General features: G+C 34.0%; 1 protein-coding gene across 1 annotated transcript in view; it reads left to right on the top strand.

The window, feature by feature from the left end:
• The window catches only part of LOC126969335 (protein eva-1 homolog C-like), a 643451-nt gene that overhangs the window by 92526 nt on the left and 525001 nt on the right, over positions 1–25924 (top strand). Inside the window, exon 7 of the mRNA XM_050814691.1 lies at positions 23148–23240. Within this exon, the coding sequence (XP_050670648.1) occupies positions 23148–23240 (93 nt within the window). The remainder of the gene's footprint in view (positions 1–23147; positions 23241–25924) is intronic.

Raw genomic sequence — 25924 nt, 5'->3', positions numbered from 1 at the left:
GGCTGTTCCATATGTTTGACAGCAATTTTTTGTGCCTATTTGAAGCGCCACTCGCGAGCGTCCAGAGAACTAATTTTGACTTATAACACAAATGGCTGCGAAGGAACGTACTATACTCTGAAGTATTTTTCATTATGAATTAATTTCGTTCGTTTTCCGTGTTATTTACACATCAAGAATCAACGTAATAAAGTACAAATTTGTTTTTTTGTAAATAGTTTCCCACCATCTATCCATGTTTGCTGAGGTTGTCATCACTAGTTTTAGTACCGCAGACTCTCATTACATTGTCAACAGCGCCAAAATGTCGAATATCAAACAGGCACAAAAGTAGTTTGACGGCCGCCAGTCCAGTGGTATATAGTAGAGCTAACCCACACGTTATTTGACATTCCAATAAGTACCAACATTCAGTAGACTAATTTAGTACCGTCGTACCGTCGTCGTTTCGTAGTAGTGTAGTAAGAGTAGATAATTTCAATAGACTAATTTGTAACCTGTTAACATTAGGTATATTGTTTTAGTTACTATAATATTATTATGAATGTTCTTACTAATTGTAATATTATATTTACATGCAATATCTTAGTGATGTCACTTTATTTTGAAGTTGGTTGTTTCATATTATCAAGTTGGTTAAAATACTGTAACTGTGAAATTATTGAATATAATATATTCAATTCAAGTGGATCGTAGAACTGTTTATTATACTAGTAAAATCAAAAGTCATCTTCTAGGCAGTTGGATTAAAGCTGATTCATTCTTCTCGACTGCTTAAAATTTGCCTGCATCGATTATATATGAAATTCATAAATTGATATCGTCCGGGATCCACAGATATTTCAGCTGCTATTTTGTTGAAATTCCATCTATATCTTTCTGAACACATCAACAATTGTGACGTCACACCTTTTAAAAACAATACAGAGTTTCTTTCCTCGTCATATATAAAGTGAAATTTATAAGAAATATTCTTTCCGAAACAACAAACTCCTTTGCAAAATGCATCAAACTTAATGTAGATAGTTTAAAACGAAACAAAGTTAGTTTGTTTAAATAACAAAGTAACAACCGTAGCGAAAATCTCCCATTTCTACGCAATCCTTTGTTTAAAAGTGTATCAAGTAGAAATACTGTTAAAACGAGATGCTTTATTTACGTTTTGCTATTACGAGTCTTCAAGAAGTAATGTTTAAATTTCAAAATTTTGTCTGATCATCTCGATCCGAGCAGGTGAAAGCTTTCTAATATTGTATCCTGATTCCTGCCGCTGAATTCCACCTTCGCACGACACGCCGCAAATTAGGATATCATCCCCACCATCTGGATGTGTGGCGGTCTTACTTCAAAGCTGTGGAATTAACTTCCTTGTGCGTTGTTTCCGGGACGATAGGACACACGCGTACACCTTCCTACGCCGGAAACGATCCTGTGATTCTTCTGGTGTTGCAAGAGAATGTGGGTGGCGGTGATCACTTAACACCAGTTGACCCAACCCGTACGCTCGTTTGTCCTCCTCCTCCATAAAATATAAAAACTCAATGACCATTAGCGGAATGTCCTTCTAGTCTCGTCCCTTACTATCATAAAAAAAAGTAAAAACAATCGATAAAAATTCTTTGATGCTGTTTTGAGACTAATAAATTGGATAGTAAGTATATAAGGTGTTAATAAATCTTATAATCATACATGGGGCACATTATAAGTTTTTCACTTCTAGCTTATCGGAATTATTTGAATTTCAAATGTTATATTTTTGAGACGTTGCAACCTGCAAAGTTAGGCAGGCATAAAACTTTGGTAAAAAAAATGATCCCATTTTTTTCTCAGCTACGGGTCCCATCTGCACAATTCCACTTAAAGATCAAAAGAGTGAGGCGGTACTCGAACGGTTAGCTCAGTTGGTTAGAGCAACGGCACGGAACGCCGGAGGTCGTGGGTTCGAATCCCGCATTGATCATAAAATTTTGTTTTTCAAATTTTATTTGTGTATTAATCCTAGAACTCCACTTTAAAAACATAACATATTGCTTAGATTTACAAGAGCGACATCTCAAGTCAATTTCCCAATATGCAAACATTGGGGTTGAGCAGGTTATCAACTGTAAAGTAGATCCTGTAGATGAATCCACAACCTGAGAGTTGAACAAAGCAAACAGAATTTTATAACGAGGTGGTACTCGAACGGTTAGCTCAGTTGGTTAGAGCACCGGCACGGAACGCCGGAGGTCGTGGGTTCGAATCCAGCATCGTTCATAAAATTTTGTTTTTCAAATTTTATTTGTCGATCAAAAGAGTGTTAATGCCGAGTGGTGTTCTACCATTTGTTTATCCAGGGTGTTAAAAAAAGTTCGCGACAGACAAACAAAAAGCCGCGTTCTCCTACATCATGACGACACTTCTTCACACACGGCCAACAAAACTAACTCATTTTTAGCTTCCGAAAAAGTACAACTCGTCACTCTTCTTGCACATAACCCCGACCTAGCACTGCGATTTCTGTAATTTCCCTAAATTCAAAGATTGATGAGAGGTTTCACTTTTACCAATACCGAAGAGGCAGTGATAGGGTTCAATCAGCACACAGAAAACATGCCTTCAGAACTGTGGTCCTCCTGTTTTAACAGATGATTCGATCGCTTAAAAACATGTTTAAAATGTAAGAGTATTTTGAAAATCAATCAACATTATATTTTGGTTACAAATCATTTTTTTAAGTCACGCAAAACATTTACTGTGACCTACGTAAACTGTACACTAATATAAAATTCTCAATAACAATAGAAAACGCCAAGCTATTTCTTGTGTAGATTTCGTTATTATTTAATTATCTTTTATATAGGTCAGAAGAAATAGCAGCTGAGAATAAACAATACAGAATATGAAACTCAATTATCATTTTTAAATATTTGCTTGTTAATGGCGTCGGCTAAAATATTACTCAGCACTTTGTTTTGTGCTTTATATATGAGAAAAACCTTACTGCCTCTACTTAATCATTATAAAGCGTTCTTAAAAATTCTGTTATGAACAATTTGTTATGTTTTTAAAGTGATAACCCTCACTTCTAGGATTAATACACAAATAACATTTGAAAACAATATTTTATGTACGATGCGGTTCTGTTATGAACTTGAATAATAATTCTGAGTGTTGGGCAGAAGTTGTACTTGTAGCGGTAAATAATAAAGCCTACACTTATTTTTACTTTATGAAAATAAGGGACGAGACGAGCAGGACTTTCAGCTTATGGTAATTGATACGCCCTACCCATTATAATGCAGTGCCGCTCAGGATTCTTATTATTTGAAAAATGATCACGAAATCGTTGTCTGCACCCTCGAGAACCTCGGATACGATACCCATAAAGGAGTTATCATACTTTTGAGCGGCGGCTATATTGGATTTCAAAAATGATCCCGAAACCATTCTCTGCACGCTGAAGAATTTCGGACACGATATCCATATTGTTGAAATCATAATTTTGTGCGACGGCCATCTTGGATTTGAAAAATGATCACAAAATCGTTGTCTGCACCCTCGAGAACCTCGGATACGATACCCATAAAGGAGTTATCATACTTTTGAGCGGCGGCCATATTGGATTTGAAAAATGATCACAAAATCGTTCTCTGCACCCTCGAGATACTCGGATACGATACCAATAATGTAGTTATCATAATTTTGAGCGGTGGCCATCTTGGATTTCAAAAATGATCACAAAATCGTTCTGTTCACTCTCGAGAACCTCGGATACGATACCCATATTTTTGTGATCATAATCTTGCATGGCGGCCATCTCGGATTTGAAAATGATCCAAAAAATGTTTTCTGCACCCTCGAGAACCTCGGACACGATATCCATATTGCTGCAAACATAATTGTTTGCGGCAGCACTCTTGGATTTCAAAAATGATCACAGAATTGTTCTCTGCACCCTCGAGAACCTCGGACACGATATCCATATTGCTAAAATCATAACTTTGTGCGGCGGCCATCTTGGATTTGAAAAATGTTCACCAAATCGTTCTCTGCACCCTCGAGAACCTCGCATACGATGTCCATATTGCTGAAATTATAATTTTGTGCGGCGGCCATCTTGGATTTCAAATATGATCACAAAATCGTTCTCTGCACCCTCGAGAATCTCGAATACGATACCCATAATGTTGTCATCATAATTTTTGCGCGGCGGCCATCTTGGATTTCAAAAATGATCCCGAAACCATTCTCTGCACCCTGAAGAATCTCAGACACGATATCCATATTGTTGAAATCATAATTTTGTGCGACGGCCATCTTGGATTTGAAAAAAACCGAAAAATTCTGTGCAACACCACGATTGCGCTCGTCACCTTGAGACATAAGATGTTAAATCTCATTTGCCCAGTAATTTCACTAGCTACGGCGCCCTCCAGACCGAAACACAATAATGTTTACACATTACTGTTTCACGGCAACGGCACTTACAAATAATGTGGCTTTATATTGGTAAGAGAATTAAACAATTTGTTATGTTTTTAAAGTGATATATCACTTCTAGGATTAATACACAAATAAAATTTGAAAAAAAAACAAAAAACCTGAGAGTTGAACAAAGCTTACAGGATTTTGTAACGATACGACACTCGAACGGTTAGCTGTGGATAGTTTGTTAGAGCACCGGCACGGAACGCCAGAGCTCGTGGGTTCGAGTCCCGCATCGTTCATAAAATTTTGATGTTTTTCAAATTTTATTTGGGTAATAGAATAATTGCTATTACTAGATATTACTAGATACATAATTATAGGTGTGATGTGCTTGAGTCGCACGCGCGATGTGAGGAGGCTAGAGGCGAGAGAGGGGCGCGGCAGGAGGACACCGATTCCAAAAATAACAATAATCGTAACTAGAATTAGATTAATTAATTAAATTGCATAAAAATACGCAACTATTTTTATACTTATTAGTGCATATTATATCTTTTGTTTTTTTTGTTAAATTTTCTTAGAGACTGAGAACGTGTAATATATTCTATATAATTTTCTCGCTGGCTGATTCTTATACATTCACCTGTTTGTGTCTCTATCGTCTCGCTTTTTTTTTCATCGAGTTTCAAATCACAACAATTCTGTAGAAGTTTCACTTCAAAAAAAAAACGGTGAATGTGGTTTGGTTTTGAAAAATTCTGGATGTCATTAGATTAACTAGTATTAACCAGCCTATAGAAAAAAATGAAAAAATAAAAGAGCCAGTTCAATGGTTACAAACACTATACATAGGACGGATGTAATAATATATATAATAATATAATATTGACACTCTTTAACACAAATTATTTTGCCCCAAACTAGGCATAGCTTGTATTATGGGTACAAGGCAACGATATATTTAATACAATATACATAAATAAACATCCATGACTCGGAAACAAACATCCATATTCATCATATTATAAATGATTGCTCCTACCGGGATTCGAAATCGGGACCTCTAACTAAGGAGTCAGGTTCACTAACCTTTCGGTTATATAGGTCGTCGTATATAATTATTGCTATTATAATAATATTTGGATTTACTATTATAAGGAATATTGCAGCCGCTAACTTGTGAATAAGCCATGTTATATAATATGCTAAAGTATTTGAAGCCAAAGCGCTCAGCAGAGCATGGTAGCTATTTGATTATTCGTGCTCGGATGCCTGAACTATGCATGATAATATACAAAACCTCATATCGTGGCTTACATTAGTACGTTAATTAGTTATTAAGACTGAATATGTTCTCATGTTTATAAACCTTTTGAAGATATGCATTTTTTTCTCCTAACTGTTGAGTTACAACAATTTTTTGGGCCTGAATTATCATACTCGCGCCCACTGCCCACTGCCACTCCAGTTTCGCAATCATTTGGGCTGTGTAGGTCGGTGACTTTGGTTTTCTTACGGATCTCCTCATTTCTGATTCGATCTCGCAGGGAAACTTCGAGGATAGCCCTCTCTAGTAATAATATTTATAATTAATATGAGTGATAACAAAATTCCGAAAATAAGAATAAGTAACCAGCTTTGTGAGAATATGACGTGACTTTTTGTTTGTAATATTAAACATTAAAGTGACATACATACGGCACAATTAGTTTTTAATAAAAATAATTAAATTACTTATTTGATATAATATGTCCTATGGTATATTGTTATGGGGCAATGCAGCCAATATTAATACCATGTTTTTCTGCAGAATGAGGCCAATCGCGCAATTTAATATACCAATATCTAATAATATTAATACTACGAACAAACATAAACTTGTTATGCTTACTACTCGGTTAAGTCGAGTTTGTAAGTCATATTTTGTACACCCAAAGTAGAAGGAATTTAAAAGAATTTTTAATAGCAGTTTGTGTAGTTAATGTTTCTATAAGATATTTTTTTTTAATGAAACCATTGATTGGGAGTGGAACCACAATCCGTAAGCTATTTTTTAATTAATTTTATTGTACGAAATTAAAAAAAGGGAAAAAGCTCGCTAAGTTTCTAGCGCTTGTTTTTCTCGCCTCTAAAGCGAAAATTTTCAATTGGATGATAAATCAAATCAAATCAAACTCACTTTATTCACGTATGTCACGGAAATGACACTTATAAATGTCAAAAAAAATATTTTTCTTATTGAATCTACCGCTACTTCGTAAGGGGTTGAGCTAATGAGAAGAAGTAGCAAGAAACTCATTGCAACTCTTTTATATCAAGATTTACATTTTCATCGATCTATAAATCATTTCAATTACAATATAATATGTAGAATGATGCAACAAACTTTTATATACATTGGCGATAGGTTTTGGCATTTAAAAATATTTATTAGATATAAAACTTTCCTTTTATTAAATGTTTCTAGGGTGTACAAAGAAGATATAAAATAAAAATTGTAAATATAAGCTATTGATTATTCTTAAATTTTTCCAAAATGTTAATTTTTTTTTCAAATAGTTTCAACTTAAATCAGTAATATACTTTTACTTCAATTTTGTAACTTTTCTCATTATTGGAGTATATATTATATTAAAAATAAAGATTCAAAGTTTAAAAAAATATCAAAAATCTTAAGATACCTATTTCAAAAACGGCACTTACAACAGCTGCGACGAGCATTTTCTACACGGAACAGAAAAATTTCCATTTACCGGACACGTAAAAAGCCTTATTGCAGAAGAAAGCTTTAATTATATAAAATACTTTTAAAAAGTTTTAATTTGTATGAGCTTAAGTGAATTTAAAGATGACGATAATAGAAAAATAACATTACTTATAACGCCAACGTTTTAATTACAGTAGGTATCCTCAGGCATCCGTGGTAATTACTCAAATTACCACGCATTGTAATTGTAATTCCTGTCGAAAGAAGTTACATGATCTATATTTTATATTATTATGTTATATATTGTCTATAAAACGGCTCTAAATAAGAAGAGTTGGTAAAATCTAGAAGAGGCCTTTACACGTAGAGAGATGAGTATAATAACAATGATGATAAACTGACATACTAATTAACAGATTTATATTTATATTATAAAATTATTAAATTTTCACATTAACTAATAAATATTACCTGGTACAAACACAGCTCAATTAATTTATATAACTGTGAATTTAAATTTTTTCATGTTCCTATAATGTCAAAAAAATATTAAAATGCACGTGTTAAGTTTTACTTATAAATATGTAAACAAATTATGAAATGATGAATAAAAGGCTTTTTTATTTTATTTTTTATTTTTATTTATCTGATTTATAAAGTTTATTAATATTCATATTCAAAATTGATTTATTCATGTGATGCAACATTCCATGTTTGCATGCAATGTACCTCCAAATAAACTAAAACAATGACGTAGATAAAAATTAAGTCGGCCATGACAGACACAACATTTTATTGGAACAACCTTAAATCTTCAATATCATCATAATATAATAAATAAGCATCCGGAGATCTGAAATCTGGCAGCAAAAAGCAACAAAAAAAATCAAAAATTTCTGTCTGGCCAAATAGGATTACTCTAACAGCAATTATTGGAAATTACGAACGATATTTCTTGGAGACTCATCCTGTTGTGATGTGAAAACGAATATAAATCGCGTTTTAAATGTTAGTTCTACGTGATCCGTTTTAAAGCAAGGGATTTCGTTGTAATTTATAAGAAACTTGCCCTTCAGTTGTGACCTTGCTGTTTAATTAAAAAGACTTTATTAAATGCTCAACATTTATGTATCTTTTTAATACTTTAAATGTGTGTGGAGTGCTTGTCGCCACGTTTATGTACGGAAGTGAGACTTGGGCATGGCAGAAAAAGCATAAAAGCAGAATTAACGCAGTTGAGATGCGATCACTGCGTAGTATGTGTGGGGTAAGACTGAAGATAGAATTCCGAATGCAGTAATACGAGCGCGAAGATGTTGTGACAAGGACTGAGAATGGAATGCTGAAGTGGTTTGGACACGTGGAGCAAATGAGTGTAGAAAAAATAGACGCATCACATATATAAGGCAAGTGTGTGTGGGCAAGTCGGTCGCGGGAGACCTAGTAGAACATTCGTCGACCAAATTGGGGACGTTTTGAGAAAAGGAAATGTCCCGCAACCGTCGAGCATTAAGAAAAGAGAAATGAATGTAGAGGAAGCGAGGTTTGTAAGGATAGAAGCAAGTGGCATTCTATTGTCTCTGCCTATCCCGACGGTAAATAGGTGTGAGTGTGTGTGTATGTGTGTGTACTTAAGATGTATGCTTTCGCACACGAATCCGTACTATGGTACCATTGTATTAATTTGTAGTACTACTTATTATTCGAAAAAAAATTAGCGGTCATTTCGAATTAGCCTAATTGGTTTTTATCATACACTTAGACATAATAGCGTATAGAAGAACTGACAGCCCAATAACGCATGATCAATTATTATATTCACCAGTAGGAGGCTCCTTTGCACAGGATGCCGGCTTGATTATGGGTACCACTATGGCGCCTATTTCTGCCGTGAAGCAGTAATGTGTAAACATAACTGTGTTTCGGTTTGAAGGGCGCCGTAGGTAGTGAGATTACTGGGCAAATGAGACTTAGCACCTTATCTCTCATGGTGACAAGCGCAATTATAGTGCCGCTCAGAAGTTTGGTTTTTTCAAGAATCCTGAGCGGCACTGCATTGTAATGGGCAAGGCTTACGTTAGACACCATCATCTGAACATCTTGATCGTCTCGTCCCTTATTTTCATAAAAAAAATATTTGTCAGTAGGTCCGATAGCTAAGGAGCCACTGTCAAGCATTGCTGACTGTTGACGACTTGTCATTCAAAATCAGTTACTGTAACGATACATTCGCTGTCCTTTTCTATCTTTTCGTATCTCCGTTAGAGATGTACTTCTCTCTCGCTCGCTTTGTTGTCTCTACGCTAGAATAATGAAAGTCTGTTTGTATTACTACAAACTTTTGTTGAGAGTTTATCTTTCTGACTATTTTGATTTATGAGATATCTCTATATCTCTTTGAAAGACAGACAATGATAGATGGATTGACGATAATGCTTAGTAACAGAGTTTCCCTTGGCTATCCTTTGCTTACGTAACCCTAAAAATTTTCACTTACAAAAATACATCAAACAAGAGCGTTAACAATAACTGAACTGCTGCTGTAGCAGTTGAAATTAGAATCAATTATGATAAATATACTCGTATCAATAGTGTGAAGTCATATAAAATACTATCCACTATTCTTTCATCAAATTGTAGAACTTCTTAAGTAAGGCTCAAGTCTTGGCATCCTCTGAAATACAATGGATACATGTTTAAAATTTTAATTGACTAAATAATACGGAGTGTTAAATATTTATTTATTTAAAACATCACAAAATCCATAGAACTTAAATTAGGTTATAATAATACTATTGTAGAACTTACTTCTGATAATGGATGTACAATATTTATAATAAGAGGTGGTATTGTGGTTTGGTGAGAGTGTGAGTGCGTCTGTTGTGTGTCTGTGTGCGTGTCTGTGTGCGTGTGTGTGTGTGTGTGTGTGTGTGTGTGTGTTTGTGAATTACTTTTAATTTAGATTTTTATTAACATATAAGTCATCAAGCAATTGATATGTTTTATGTGCATACTTTAGATAGATATGTTAAGGCGTCAATCCAAATAGAATGAGCAATCGCTCATATTTTAGGAGCTTCATCAGGAATTAACATGTTGTTGAATTTGTTGAGTATGCTATTTTAAGACGAAAATTGTTAACGTAAAATAAATTATCTGATGTTGAATTTACAGTCAAGATGACGTTGATCAGACGTTCTCGGTCAGTTGAGTACCAGGGCTTTAGAATTGCTTAAACCAAGAAACACTTTCATTTCGTTAGTAATACGAAAAGGGGTGGTAGAAGAAAAGATGTTCTTTGTGTTGGTTTGCAACAAGAAAATAAATCGTTACCATTTTAAACTTGATAAGAAGTTAACAGATATGTTATATTCACCTATATAAACATGTATTATATTGCTACGTATTCTTGCAATGCTCCGGTTATTTATGGTCTTGTGCAGCAATGGTTTGCAAAATTACTTAAATTATCTTAGTGAAAAATGATCAGCATAATATATCTCATTTAAAATCAGAAGTTTCTATTAAATTGATGTAGTCTTTTAGTTGCAGAAGTGTTTGTTGTTATTTACTTGTTGTTTTGAGATCAATACTAATATCAGAAATGAGGAGATCCATAGGAGAACCAAAGTTACCGACATAGTCCAAATGATTGTGAAACTGTAATATAAAAATAGTTCGACGGACAGATGGCCGTTGGAGAAGTAAAGTCCTCGAATGGCGACTACGTACCGGAAGACGCAGTATTGGTAGGGCCCCCCAAGATGGACCGACGATCTGGTGAAGATGGCCGGAATACGTTGGATGAGGGCAGCGCAGGACCGATCGTCATGGAAATTGAAAATTTGGGGGAGGCCTTTGTCCAGCAGTGGACATCTTCCGGCTGATTATAAATGATGTTGAAAAAAAGATTGTCACCTGTAAGTCATCTGTGAGGTGGAATGTCCTTATTTACACTTCTATGATGTATACCATAATTGAAAGCTATTTGCAATAACAGTGGCAAGGACGTTGGCATAAACAAGCCTAAGAACAAAATAATTTTAACTATACAAAAATGCAGGCAAAAATCCTTAAAGTAATTATTGTGTGCCGTTGCGTTGTGGTTAAGAGCGTCATCGTGCCTAAATATTTTTTCTTTGTTCAAACTTTTTTATTAAAAATATTAAAAACTGACTGGAATTAATTTACTTGTGTCCCCAAAATGCTTTATTTGAGACAATTTATGACATGATGTCTAGTCTATAAACCAAATCTAAAAAAAGGATAGTGTGGTTTTATGAAACCACGGTAAAAGTTTTTCACATTATAGTCATTTAACTAAAAATTATAATATATACTATAGTATATACTATAGTCGTGTATACACGACACGGTCAGCTGCTACGAACTATAGGCGCCGCGCAACCGTCACGCGCCATGCAACACACAGACTAAAAGTTTGAGACGATGTAATAAAAGTTTCACTTTAAAAATCAAATCGCTTGCTCTTTTTCTTTCAAAAGAGCGTCTAATAATAAAGAAGATTTATTGATGAATAGCTGTTCTATAATTGACTCAGTGGTAATTTTACCGATGGAGTAATGTACGGCGCTTTGCGTGCCTATTATCAGATTACATTTGGTTGGCTTTTGCAGGTCTCAAAAAGGTGACTTTAGCTACAAATGTGTAAATGTATACACTTTTATAATAAAGTCCCAGCAACTGTTCAGGCATTATCTATAAATAGGTTATATTAAAAAAATGGCTCTCTCGTAAGACCTACTACTGCACAGCTAAATATCTAAGTGATACGACAGCTTGGGACTAGATTATGATTATTTTATAGCAATGACAGTATAATATTGTATACTTCATTGAAAAGAGTGTAAAAAAAGAAGCCATGGAGAGTTTTTTGCGCCACATCTTCTGTCTCAGAAAGCCATTTATTTCCGAAGCTTTAGTAGTATCTAGTATATTAGAAATGACATCGAAAAGAATTCTAAAGGAATAAGTTTTGAGAAAATTTGCCCTTTATGACTTTTCATGATGTTGGTATTTGGCGTTGAAAGAGAAAAATGTTCTCAACAGATTGCGTCAGTTGTATTACTTAATTTATTTCAAAATAACGAGTTATTTTGCTTGCAAATAGAAGCGTTATATTATGTTGTTATGTGAATGAAACATATCCTACACTAAGTGCTTGGTAACACTAGCTGGCAACAATTATCCTGTTTTTCGCACAATAGTGCCAAGAAAGCCGGGAACAGTTGAATATCTGTTACCGTAATTAGCTTCTGAAGTACTACACATTCTATCGAAATTCTTTGCAATTTTCAAATTGAGATATAACAGACCATTTTTTAACGCAAGAATGTTTGCACTATTCCTGTAATTATTTTAGATAATACTTCTTTAAAATTATCATTATTTTGTGTATAAATGAATGAATGAGTTTCATTTGTTTTTTTTGCATACAATTATCAAGGAATGTTATAAAAAACAAATAACATTAGAATAAAAAAATATAATTCAAATAACTTAATATATATATTTCTTGTGTGCGTGTGTTTTTGTGTGTGATTTTGATGATAATTTGTGTGTTCCTGTGAATTTGAGATTGGTGTGTGTCTTCAGGATTCGAGAATGGTTTAGATTCACGATTAAACTACCTCCTAAACGGCTGGACCTATTTTGATGTTTTTTTTGTTTGTTTCAGTGAATTTGAGATTGCTTTAGATTCTCAATTCCGTCCATATTATATAATTCTCCTGCTCATGTGTATATTAGTGAACTCCTCCTAACGGCAGGACCGATTTTTCAAATTTAAGACGTGTGTACAGGACAACGCCTGTCGGGTCCACTTTATTTATCATCATAATCTTATTAAATTATAATCTTATTTTACTTACCTATATTAACATTTTTTGTATGATCTGTGAATTTGTTTGTTGATATTATGCTCATTTCATTTCTCACACCCACATTCTCCTGTAACACCAGAGGAATCACAGGAGCGTTGTCGGCCTTTGAGGAAGGTGTACGCTTTTTTTTAAGGTACCAATGTCGTATCATCCCAGAAATATCGCAAAAGAGAGCTCATTTTTACACCAAATTTCTTCACCTGAAACATTAAGATATTGAATAAACAAAAATCTTTCGGCAATATGTTTACGAAGCGACTGAAAAGCAATAATTCGACACAAAATTTGGCAATTTGATGTCTAGACAGGATTGTATTGATATGATAATGATTTTAATATAAGAATATGGGTCAGTATGAAATGCGAACAGAAGTATATAAGTTAAATACATACGGATGTAGTATATTGTATTACTCATGGGGGAAAAGTATCTTCGCGCTCGCTGTTGCGGTTGAAAAAGAGCCGTTTGCCCATTTTAAAAATACGCGTGATTTTGTTTGCTGAATGATACTGTTGTTTGAGTGTGAAAAGTTTACTTTACACACGCAAATTTACATAAAATTGCTAAGATAAATAAAATAATTACAAAAAGAAACACAATCGAAATATCAAAACTGAATTGAGGTTGACGCGTCTCACGGTTTAATTTAATAAAATTATAATTTGAGTTACAAAAGTTTAAAAACAAATATGGAGTCGGAAATAATACATAAATTTTCGCATTTGTAAAACAAAATAGTATTCTATTCACAAGTATTTTCTGAAGGCACATAAAACTCAAGGCGTTTGATCGAAATGTACATAGTATAAGTTTTTTTATCAGCCATTAACGGCCATGAATAGATACGTGGTCACCATCACCTGTGCCATCTACTAAATTAATAGAAGCTGTAATTTAGATAATTAATCAGTTGAATTTTGCTCCGTTAATATCACAATAAAAGTTCCGTTTACGTAAAACCAATAATTTTTGCATCTATTTAAAAATGTTTTTTTTTATGGCAATAAGGGACGAGACGAGCAGGACATTCAGCTGATGGTAATTGATACGCCCTGCACATTTTAATGAAATGCAGCTCAGGATTTTAAAAAAAAACATTATAATTCTGAGCGGCACTACAGTTGCGCTCGTCACCTTGAGATAAAAGATGTTAAGTCTCATTTACCCAGTAAATTCACTACATACCCTTCAGACCGAAACACAATAATGTGTACACATTAGTGCTTCACGGCAGTAATAGACGCCGTTGTGGTACCCATAATCTAAACGGCTTCCTGTGCAAAGGAGCCTTTCGCTGCTATTCAAACGGCATGCTATAACTAAACTGTGTATAAGAGAAATATTGTAAACGTATTCTTAAAAAAATAAAACAGAATAAACAGTGATACAGTGAGCACAGAGTATAATTCCAGAACAGGATATATTTTTTCTATGACGTCAGAGCACTCGTATGTCTTCGACAAAAAATATCGTTAACAGTTTCCAATTTCAGTTTGAGAATTCCAATACGATCAGTCAAAAAGTTTGTTCATTTCTCAGTTGCCTTTTTTGCTGTCTCGGGTTTGGATACCCGGATGTTTACGAGTGATACTCCTGATAATAAGAAATATAAAAGAAAATATCAGCATTTTGTATCCTTTTATATGTCCGTAGCCATGGCAAAAAACGGAACCCTTATAGATTCGTCATGTCTGTCTGTCTGTCCGTGTATGTCACTTGGTAAGTAGATGTATTCTATGAACTGTATTAACATTTTCACACAAAAATAGAAAAAAAAAACAGTAAAAGTAAATTTTAGAGGTTCCTCATACATAACTCAAACTTAAAAAAATTTTTTCGTCAAACCCATACCCATCTATGGATAGGTTTTTAAAAATGATATTTTTTTTCTAAACTGAATAGTTTTCGCGAGAAACACAAAGTGGTAAAATATAATATGTCCCCACCTCTGTAACTTCCAAAATAAGAGAATGATAAAACTAAAAAAATATATACTATCATGTACATTACCAAGCAAATTTCCACTGCAAAATTGGCTTGAACGAGATTTAGTAAGTAGTTTTTTTTAAAACGTATAAATGATGAGAGTTCATTTGCACTGCATGATTTTGAGCAAAGATTTTTGAATTTTCCATTTAAATAATTTAATATCATTTTCCTTTCTATATAACTTTTATATTATGTTACTTGCTGCTACGGAACCCTTCATGGACGAGTCCAACTCGCCCTTGGCCGCTTTTTTACGTTTATTTTTATTTGAGGCTTCAATTCTATAAAATATGCTGATGTTATAATATCTATGTTTTTGCTTAAAATCTCACATGAAATTTAGATTGCATTGCATAGTTCATTAAATATTATATTTATTTGAAATGTTCTTTTCTAGGAACTCCGACTGGTGAAGTCGGAGGCTCCTTTGCACACGCCGACTAGATTATGGGTACCACAACGGCGCCTTTTTCGGCCGTGAAGCATTAATGATGAAATTACTCGGCAAATGAAACTTTGCATCTTATGTCTCAAGGTTACGAGCGCAATTGTAGTGCTGCTTAGAATTTTTGGGTTTTTCAAGAATCCTGAGCGGGACTGCAATGTAATGGGCAGATCGTATAAATTACCTTCAGCTGAACATCCTGCTCATCGCGTTCCTTTTTGTCATAAAAAAAAAGATTATTATCTATTCCTTTGTATTTTATCACCTCCTTGCAATAATTGTGTATTAAAATTTCGTCTGTTATTGTTACTGGTGTTTTTAAGGGTGTAAAAAGTATGTTTCTTAAATAAGGAGTATATTTTATGCTTAACGTGCATACGTGGTGATTTATACGTCAAAAATGTTAATGTTTAAGATATGCTTAAAGTAAAATGGTATGAATCAATCGCATATATCTAACCTTTATACCGCTTCATCTTATTTCCAAACTATTTCCTCGGATGAAAGGATTGTTGAATGGCTACTGAACAGCACTTTATATATACATGTTGGTAAATCTTGGTTGAAGGATTATATTTAAGCTTGCTCTAATAACATAGAAGCTATTGCAAACTTATAGTTATTCTTTATTAAATGTTCTTCAAAACTGTAATAATAAGGAGTTATGACAGAATTGGGCTCTCTTTTAGATTTTGAATTACAGTAGCTAATATCGTTGTTTTCTTAGATTAAGGATTGGTCTCCGCTGCTCAACAACTAGATACTATACCTCAGGCGTAAGTGCGGCAACTTAGACTACGCCCAAGTGGGCGTACTCGAGCCAGTCTCGAACAATGTGTGATATCGACGTGCCAAATGTTCTGTTAAACTTTGCTAATAAGTGAAACTAAAATTCCTGTAAAACTTTGTAAAAATCATACTAGTAGAAATAAAAAAGACACTGGAATGACATATTATCATCAGTTAGTATTTTGTATTTTATTTATTTATATGTAAAATAACACGAAGCGTATGTTACAAAATTTGAAAGATGCTATTGAGTGTCAAGATGCCATGCACACAAGCATTTTTAGTTGCCGTAATAAAAAATAATAAAAGATGCCTCTTTATTTTATTACTATATTTGGTAATTTTATAGTAAGAAATAGAACCATAGATTAAAAAGTAACAATCCACGCAAAATTAAGTTACGATACACGAACAGACGCCCAACAGATATTTTTTTTATAAGGGATGAGACGAGCAGGACGTTCAGCTGATAGTAATTGATACGCACTGCCCGTCTCATTTGCCCAGTAATTACACTAGCCACGGCGCCCTTCAGACCGAAACACAGTAATGTTTACACATTACTGCTTCACGGCAGAAATAGGCGTCGATGTGGTACCCATAATCTGGCCGGCTTCCTGGGCAAAGGAGCCTCCCACTGGTATCTCTATAATATTTGCAATCATTTATATGATGAATATAGATGTTTGTTTCCGAGTCATATATCTTTAAATGAATTTATGTATGTTTAAGAATATATATTTGCACAGGATGCCGGCTATATTATGGGTACTACAACGGCGCCTATTTCTGCAGTGAAACAGTAATGTATAAACATTACTGTATGTTGGTCCAAAGGGCGCCGTAGCTTCTGAAATTACTGGGCAAATGAGACTTAATATCTTATGTCTCAACGTGACGGGCGCAGTTGTAGTGCCGCTCAGAGGTTTTGGGGTTTTCATGAATCCTGAGCGACGCTGCATTGTTATAGGCAGGGCGTTTCAATTACCATTAGCTGAATGTCCTGCTCGTCTCGTCTCATAATTTCACAGAAAATTTCGTTGTCTTGCACCCACAGTACAGGGTATGCCTAGTTTGGGACAAGTCAAAAATGTGTCAATATTATTATCATAATTTACAAAAATAAGAACTTGAAAAAGAACTACAGCAAACTACTTATTTATGCACGTGCTGATTAAAATTTTGCCATGAAAATTACGACACTAAAACTATATCGTATGACAAAGGAGCTATTTCTTAATAATAACATAATTAGTTAGTTTTATTTTTGCACACAACACAGTTGTTATATCTATAAAAAACGTGAATGAAATTTATCTATCTTGAAAGTGCACGAGAACTCTAGCTAGCAATATCCGTTCCAATTACGCGAACATACTCTGTCTTCTTAAGCCTTGTCTTCTGCAATTATAGAGCAAGATATTATTTATTTGCCCCTTAATTGGATTTTGTAGCTTTTATTTATCAGTTAAAAATAAATAATCTGATAGGTGACAGACTGATTAACTCAAGAAATTATCTTTATTTAATAATAGTATGTCCTTACAAATTAAGTTTATTATACAAATAGACTTTTTGCTTATGATTGGTTTATTCGGACGTATAACGTTTCCCGCTTTGTCTGCAAGGCTGCCTAATATCGGAAAACTTCAGAACTATCATTGTATTCACAGCGTTGTCAACGATATAGTCATTATTTTGCATATTCTTGGTTTATTAACAAGTATAAATTTGTAGCAAGTTTATTTATAAGGCCGTTACTGTCGATCCAGGTTGTTGAGACTGCAACCGATTCTAACAAATTGAAATGTTTTATTATTAAAATAAATGTTGGCTTAACCCTAAGGAAAATATACTTTAAAATCAGTTAGTGGGTTTTCGGATAAAAAGATTCAAGACAATAGACAATCAGACAATAAATCTAAAAAAAAAAACACAATAATAGAATTTTATTATTAAACAGTCATTATAGTACCAAAAGATGTTATGATGAGTAATAGTTCTATATATATAAATGGAAGAAAACTTTTTTGTGTAATATTTAATTTATTTACGAAAAAAGTGACTAGATGAATATTACGTATTTCCCTGATTAAAGTGATACGCCCTGCGTATTACAATGCAGGGCCACACAGGACCCCAAAATAATAACCCATATTTTGGGGTCCTGTGTGGCCCTGCATTGTAATACGCAGGGCGACTGCAATGAACTCAATATTGCAATAGCGCTCGACATTTTGATGAAAGACTAACGTCTTTCATCAATTTTATTATTAGTCTAGTAATTCCACTAGCTACTTCAAACCGAAACACTATTATGCTAGTAATAAACAAATTGGATTTGTACAAAAATTTATAAACGATGCGGGATCCGAAAAAACGTCTCTCGGGGTACGTATCAGAGCTCTTATGGTGCGTACAGATTGGTGAAACGTTACATAAAATGTATATAATGAAAGAATTGGCCGAACACATCGCTGTAATGTATCATGAAAAGTTTGTAACCATTTCTCATAGTTTAGACGTATTGAGTGCGCAAAATGTTCATTTCACGCGCACGCTACGAGCATTACAACCCGCGCGCATAGCGACTCGTGATTTGTAGGTTTTTCGAACGAACACAAAGTAGAGCATTGCTGCTGAATGGCGAAAATAAGGGAAAAATGTACGCGGGAGGTTTGTCGTGAATGCACGAACATGCAATGAAAGGTAGAATGATACATTTCATGTCACGTATCACTAGTCTGTACGCACCATTACCAAATAAGCTAACCGTCAAGCGGACGATGCGGCATGCTGGACCCAAGGGACGCGAGTTTGAATACCGAATCGTACATAAATTTTTGTAAAAATTTTTACATACTGGGATTAAGTAGGAAAGAAGTGAGGCATACCACTAAAAATAACAAAATGCTTGCAATTACAAAGGCTCCGCTGTGGTTTAGTGTGTCTGTGCCATTACTTGGAATTTTCATATAAAGAAATATTTAAATGAACAGAAGATATACATAAAAATTGTAATTACATTATGTTTTGACAGCTGTTTCCGAGAACAAGTAAACTATAACTCTCGGGTAAATGGCTGAACAGGCCAACAGGTAAGAATGGACTTTAGGACTTTGAATAAAGTTGAGGGTAAGGGTCGCGGTTAAGTGGCTTCGTGTTGTAAGTTATTAGAAGAAGCACCCTCTTGTACTTATAACTTTATGTTTTACTAAGAATGAGGGGACTTAATTATGTTTCGTTTTTTTTTTTTCATTTTGGGTGTTCGCTAGTCTTATTTATAATTTACTCGTCCCGACTTAACTTTCAACTTATGTACTTCACCTCCTAGGGTTTTAAATATATATACATCTATGTCTACACAATATCAGGAATAAAATGTTTTTTTTTTTTTTTTTCAATTTGAAAATTGTAGACCTGCAACTGTCAATCCTTTTAATTCTCATACAGAACCCAGTACTGGATCTGCGTTGATTATTAGCCAATCAGTCAGGAGAAATGATTTATATTATATTAGATTTATACCGCAGTATAAAAATACTTGGGATGTCCATGTAATGTCGGAAATATTATTAATTTTATACTTTTTCTGGGTTTCACAAACAATTAGACGATGGATCTTGAGATGATTTTTGCAGATATATTATTTTATCTTACTTGGGAACATGCTAATTATAATAATTAATGATGTGTAGAGGACTTATAAAACTATAACCAGTGGGAGGCTCCTTTGCACTGGATGCCGGCTAGATGGAGCCGGTACCACAACGGCACCTATTTCTGCTGTCAAGTAGTAATGTGTAAACATTATTGTGTTTCTTTCTGAAGGGTGCCGTAGCTAGTAAAATAACTGGGCAAATGAGACTTAACATGTTATGTCTCAAGTTGACGAGCGGAATCGTAGTGCCGCTCAGAATTTAGGGTTTTTCAAGAATCCTGACCGGCACTGGATTGTAATGGGCAGGGCTCGTCTCGTCCCTTATTGTCATAAAAAATATTATATAGTTTTGAGGGTGGGTAATGAAGGGAACCCTATTATTGCAACTATTGACTCCACTGTCTGTATTATAAATAATATCCAATCATATTACATCCTGTTTCTAGAAAGTTTTCTCGAGTGGAAGTAATCTTGGATGGCTACTGAAGTGCACTTAACGGCGAATACGTCTTGAGAAATCCGTTCGTATTTCGAGGATTATTCTTTAACTTGCTCTATTTTCATAAAGGTGTTGATCTTAAGGCTTGCTCTATTTTTCCAAGGTTTCATTTACCTTGCAAGCTTTTGTTTTGTATAGGTAAAATCTTGCAATTGTATTTATACGAACTTTTTGAAATCGTTTATTACAGTATAAAAATAATGTAATAATAATATTGACACACTTTTACACAAATTATCTTGCCCCAAACTAGGCATAGCCTGTACTATGGGTACAAGACAACGATAAATTGAATAAAATATACTTACTTAAACATACATAAATACAAATAAACATACATTCATAATATAAATTATTGCACCTACCCTCCCGGGTCTAGCTCAGTAGGCAGGGTCACTAACCACTGAGCTATAGGGGTCGTCAAAATCGGAATAAAGACACAGGAAATTAAACATAGATTTATGTTGCTTTTGTAAGTTGTCAAATATTTAATAATAACTTGTTTTTATTAATTACACATATAATGCTCTATGTGTTCTCAATCACGCATCAATTTTAAGAGGAATATTCACATAGCTAGTGATGATAAATTATAATGTTAGTATTCATTTGATTTTGTGCTTATAAAATTGCTTTTAAAATCTTATGTATAAAATTCTCGTGTCGCGGTGTTTGTTGCCAAACTCCTCCGAAACGACTAAACCGATTTGTATGAAATTTGGTGTGCATGTCGGGTAGTTAGGTGAGTATCATCCAACATTGAGTTTTAATACCCCTAAATGATAAGGGTGACCCACCCCTAAATATTTCTTTTTATATTTTGTCAAAAATTGTTATTTTTATTTAAAAAAACATATAAGTAGGTTAAAATTTTCACCCGTCTACGATCTACACCTATTTTTGTATTGCGATTTTTATGTTATTCTGTTGCATCCACAGATCCGCGATAGGGTTGCAAGATGGCAATTGAATATAATAATTATTGTACTACGATAGATTTACGATATAATATTTGGTAGGTCTGAGAATCGGTTATAATAAATTTTTATACCCCAAGAATGTTATTTATCGAATTTTTTGTATTAATTTATATGTCAATACAACGTTTGCTGGGTCAGCTAGCATTATATAAATGTTCCTCCGTCTGGTTATCTTTAAGTCGGTGAGGACCTACACTTTACAAATATTTACAATAAGTGTTAAGATTAAATATGTTTCGATAGTAATATTATGTAGTAAGAGGTTATGGTAAGTTTTTAAAAAAATCTGAGCGGCATGGGCAGGGTGTATCAATTACCATCAACTGAGCGTCTAATCACTTAGTATCTTTAAAAAAGAGGAAATCTAAAATTGAAACCAATACTATAGATTTGTAATCAGAAAACGTAAATATAAATGTCATACAATTATACTAAATATCTGTGTACAAATGAAGAAAATAATTTAACCGTTAAATTAATTCCTGTCTCTTATTAATTCAGTAATACAACATACAAGATATTTATAACGCTATTGCCTCAAATAATTAATCCGTACTCAAGCGACGAAAATGCATAGACATCATACGCTGACAATGCGGTTTTTGTGTTAGTGCTGTGCTTGATTTGAAATAAAACATAAACGAATTAAGATTATTAATTACAGTATGTGGGGTACGTATTTACCAGTGGGAGGCTCCTTTGCACAGGATGCCGGCTATATTAATAATTAATTAATGTGTAAACATTACTGTGTTTCGGTCTGAAGGGTGCCGTAGCTAGTTAAATTACTGGGCAAATGAGACTTAACATTTAATGCTTCAAGGTAACGAGCACAGTGGTAGTGCCGCTCAGAATTGTTTGGTTTTTCAAGAATCCCGAGCGGCACTGCATTCCAATGGACAGGGCATATCAATTATCATCGGCATTACATTCTGCTCGTCTCATCCTTTACTCCAATAAAAGAAAAAGTACGGCATTGCATTAGAAAACAAATAATGAATTTGATATGCGTTTTCTAATTAAGGTGGATGGGTGGGTTAACTGAGAAAATTGGATGAATTAACTTTTTCCAACAAAGTGTTTTCAAAAAGTATTTTTAGATCTGTAGATGGACTTTTATATGATTTGAATAGAATTATCTTTGTTTTAAGCAGATAAGTAGTGGAATTGGGAATGGAATTCTATTTTAATCCAAAATCATTCAAATTTTATACTACTTACGTAGGCAACTTTTATCCAATTCCAAGATTTTTTTCTTGTCATTGGTATTTGCCAATATGGTCAATGCTGAACGTCCTGCTCGTCTCGTCTCTTATTTTTTTAAACAAATAAAAAAAAATATATAAAAAAGTACAGGATAGCTATTGATATGGTACTTATTCTTTTGAATGTAAACTTTCTACTCCTATGAATGTTATAAAGTTCAGTTTCACGTTTATTTGACTATGACTAATAATAATATTTCTTTTAAATTACTGAGGTTACCATATTTTCGTAAAAAATATATGTAATTTATATTCACATTAATATTGATGTAAGTGGAGACAAATTTAAGTGTTTCATAGATTCAATACAAGTCATGGTATCACGTACCACTTTACTAACTGCTGTAAAAATAAAAAGCTTTTAACGGTATCTGTAGTAAGCTCCTTACAGTAGTATCACCCTCATTCTAAAATTAAAGTAACTTGAGCATTTTGTTATTGATATGCAATTAAGTTTGATTCTTACTCCTCTACAATAAAGTTTAATATTGTTTGTAGTGCCGCAGACAGTGTTGAAGGAGAGGTACGAGAGTGCTCCTGAAGAAGACGAGGTAGCCCACGTGGTGCCTGATCTTGAGCACGAAGATATTGGTGAGTGTATCTTTATATAGTTTTACTAGCCGTTCCCGCCCGCTTCGCTGGCCGAATTTTAAAAGGAAATAAAATAAATTTTACTCATCTTAATACAAATACAATAAAAAAATAGGTAGCCCTAAAGCATGTAGGATAAATTTCGCATCGAATGGTGATTGAGCCTCAAACAAAGACCATTTTCATTATATATAAGTATAAATATTATAAAGATAGATAGAAAAAGATATATAATAATAAAAGTTCACGGACGATGCGGTCCTCACACCCCCGCCTCTCGGGTTCCGTCCGAGAGCTCTTACCAACTAAGCCAACCGTCCGAGTGATGCATCGACCGAAATGTTTTATTCAGCTCTCAGGTTGTTGCACCATTCATGTGAATTTGATTTTTTATTTTTATGAAAATAAGGGACGAGACTAGAAGGAGGTTCAGCTTATGGTAATTGATACGCCCTACTCATTACAACGCAGTGTCGCTCAGGATTCTTAAAAAACCCAAAAATTCTGAACGGCACTACAATTGCACTCGTCACCTTGAGGCGATAAATGTTAAGTCTCATTTGCCCAGTAATTTCACTAGCTACAGCATCGTTCAGAACGAAACACAGTATATATATATATATATATATTTTTTTTTTATTAATTAAATAACTTACCGAATTTTAATATCTTTTATGTCTGAAAAAATACATGAGGCAAATAAATTAAAGTAAATATTATAGAATAACAAATTCTATCTCTGAACTTTTTATTGTGTTTGGCTGTATGGCTCATTTTCTTTGCCTCAATATAGATACATTTATGAGTAGATACGTTACTGCACTTGTACACAAAAATCGATGTTGTGCAGCCTATATCGTGCACAAAAAGGCAATTTCAGAGCATGAGAAGTGAAAAAGTAATTTTGTCTAGTAAATACGTTAGTATTGAGATAATTACTTGTAATTGTGAATTACTCAACGTACCTACATCTTAAAGTGAAGTGCAAATTTTAATTTTGTACTACAGTTTTTTACATTGCAATTTACTTCATCTACGGCGAAAAATTTGTTTTTATTTAAAGTGACACCCGTGTAAGGGGGATTAATTATATATCATCAAAGGGATTTATGCTTGCTTTTGTTTAAAAATATATGCATTTGTATTTTCAAAATATCTATTATTTATATATTACGTCAAGTATTAGACAATTTGCCATAATATAATATTTGATAGGCCAATACCTATCCGAGCAAAATATACATAATATTATCTTAGATTAAGGATTGGTCTCCGCTGCGCTCCAACTAGAAACCGCACTACGTAAGAACAATAGCTTTTTTATTACGGCAACTATTGATTAGGTGCTTGTGTGCGGGGCATCTTGACACTCAATGGCATCTTTGAAATTTTGTAACATACGCTTCGTGTTATTTTACATTGAAATTAATAAAATATCTACTTCATTATGATATGTGATCCCAGTGTCTGTCTTATTTCTTGTAGTATTATTTTTACAAAGTTTTACTACGCAACCCGGTATTTTAGTTTCAATTATTAGCAGTTCAACAGAACATGTAGCTCATCAACGTCAAACATTGTTCGAGACTGGCTCGAGTACGCTCATTAGACGTAGTATTAGTTGCCGCACTTTGCGACTACGCCTGCGGTATCTTATCGTCGGTCGGAAACCAATCTTTAGGGATATTAAGTATAATTAGCAAGTCTAAGCTGGTCTCAACAGTCTGAAAGTGGTTGAATTAAGGTCTGTTGTAGATTTTTTATGTAAGGAATTCAAGAAATCAAGAAAGAATAAAATCCTTAACTAAAATCGTTGATCACAAAACTGACATGCAGTTCAAATATTATCTATGACAGTACCTTCATATAAACTTCTGTACCAGCTGTGACAAGTGCAGAAACAAATTTCCTCTAAACATCTGAAACCTGGCTGAAACTAAAAATATATAAAAAAGCGAGTTCATTAGCAATTTTATTCATGACTATACCCATTCAAGATAAAACGTGCTTATAAATGGCTGTCATATAATATACAAATTTCATTAAAATGATAACAAAACGGCACAAGCGCTATCGAGGCACCATCGTTCTATGTAATTCTCTCTTCACTCATAATGAGAGCTTTGTGTAACACTAAAACCGCAATGTAGTACAGTCGCGGCCATAACAAACTTTATCATATAACGGTATACGGGGGATGAGTTTACACAAATTACGAACTAACTGGCATCATTGCTTTGAACTGTTTTTTATGGCTTTATTTATTGCAATACTAACTTTAAATGGAGTTTTCGAGATATTATTTGAGTTTTCTAGTTTTCTGAGTTCTGAGCAGTTCTGTTATAAGCAGAATATTTCGTGTAAATATTATTAATTAATAATTCGTTTGAGCTTTCTCTAAGGTGATGAGAAAACTCGTGGTCGCTCAGAGGGTAATGGAGAGGGCTATGTTCGGAGTTTCCTTGCGAGATCGAATCAGAAATGAGGAGATTCGTAGGAGAGCTAAAGTCACCGATATAGCCTAAGTGATCGTGAAACTAAAGTGGCAGTGGACAGGGCACATAGTTCGACAGATAGATGGCCGGCGAGGCAGAAAAGTCCTCGAATGGCGACCGCGTAGCGGAACATGCAGCGGTAGGAGGGACACAAAAGATGGACCGACGATCTGGTCAAGATCGCCGAAA

Source organism: Leptidea sinapis, chromosome 18, assembly GCF_905404315.1.
Source record: "Leptidea sinapis chromosome 18, ilLepSina1.1, whole genome shotgun sequence".
Taxonomy (NCBI): domain Eukaryota; kingdom Metazoa; phylum Arthropoda; class Insecta; order Lepidoptera; family Pieridae; genus Leptidea; species Leptidea sinapis.
Note: the sequence above shows the minus strand (reverse complement) of the source record. Positions and strands in the feature narration are given on the sequence as shown.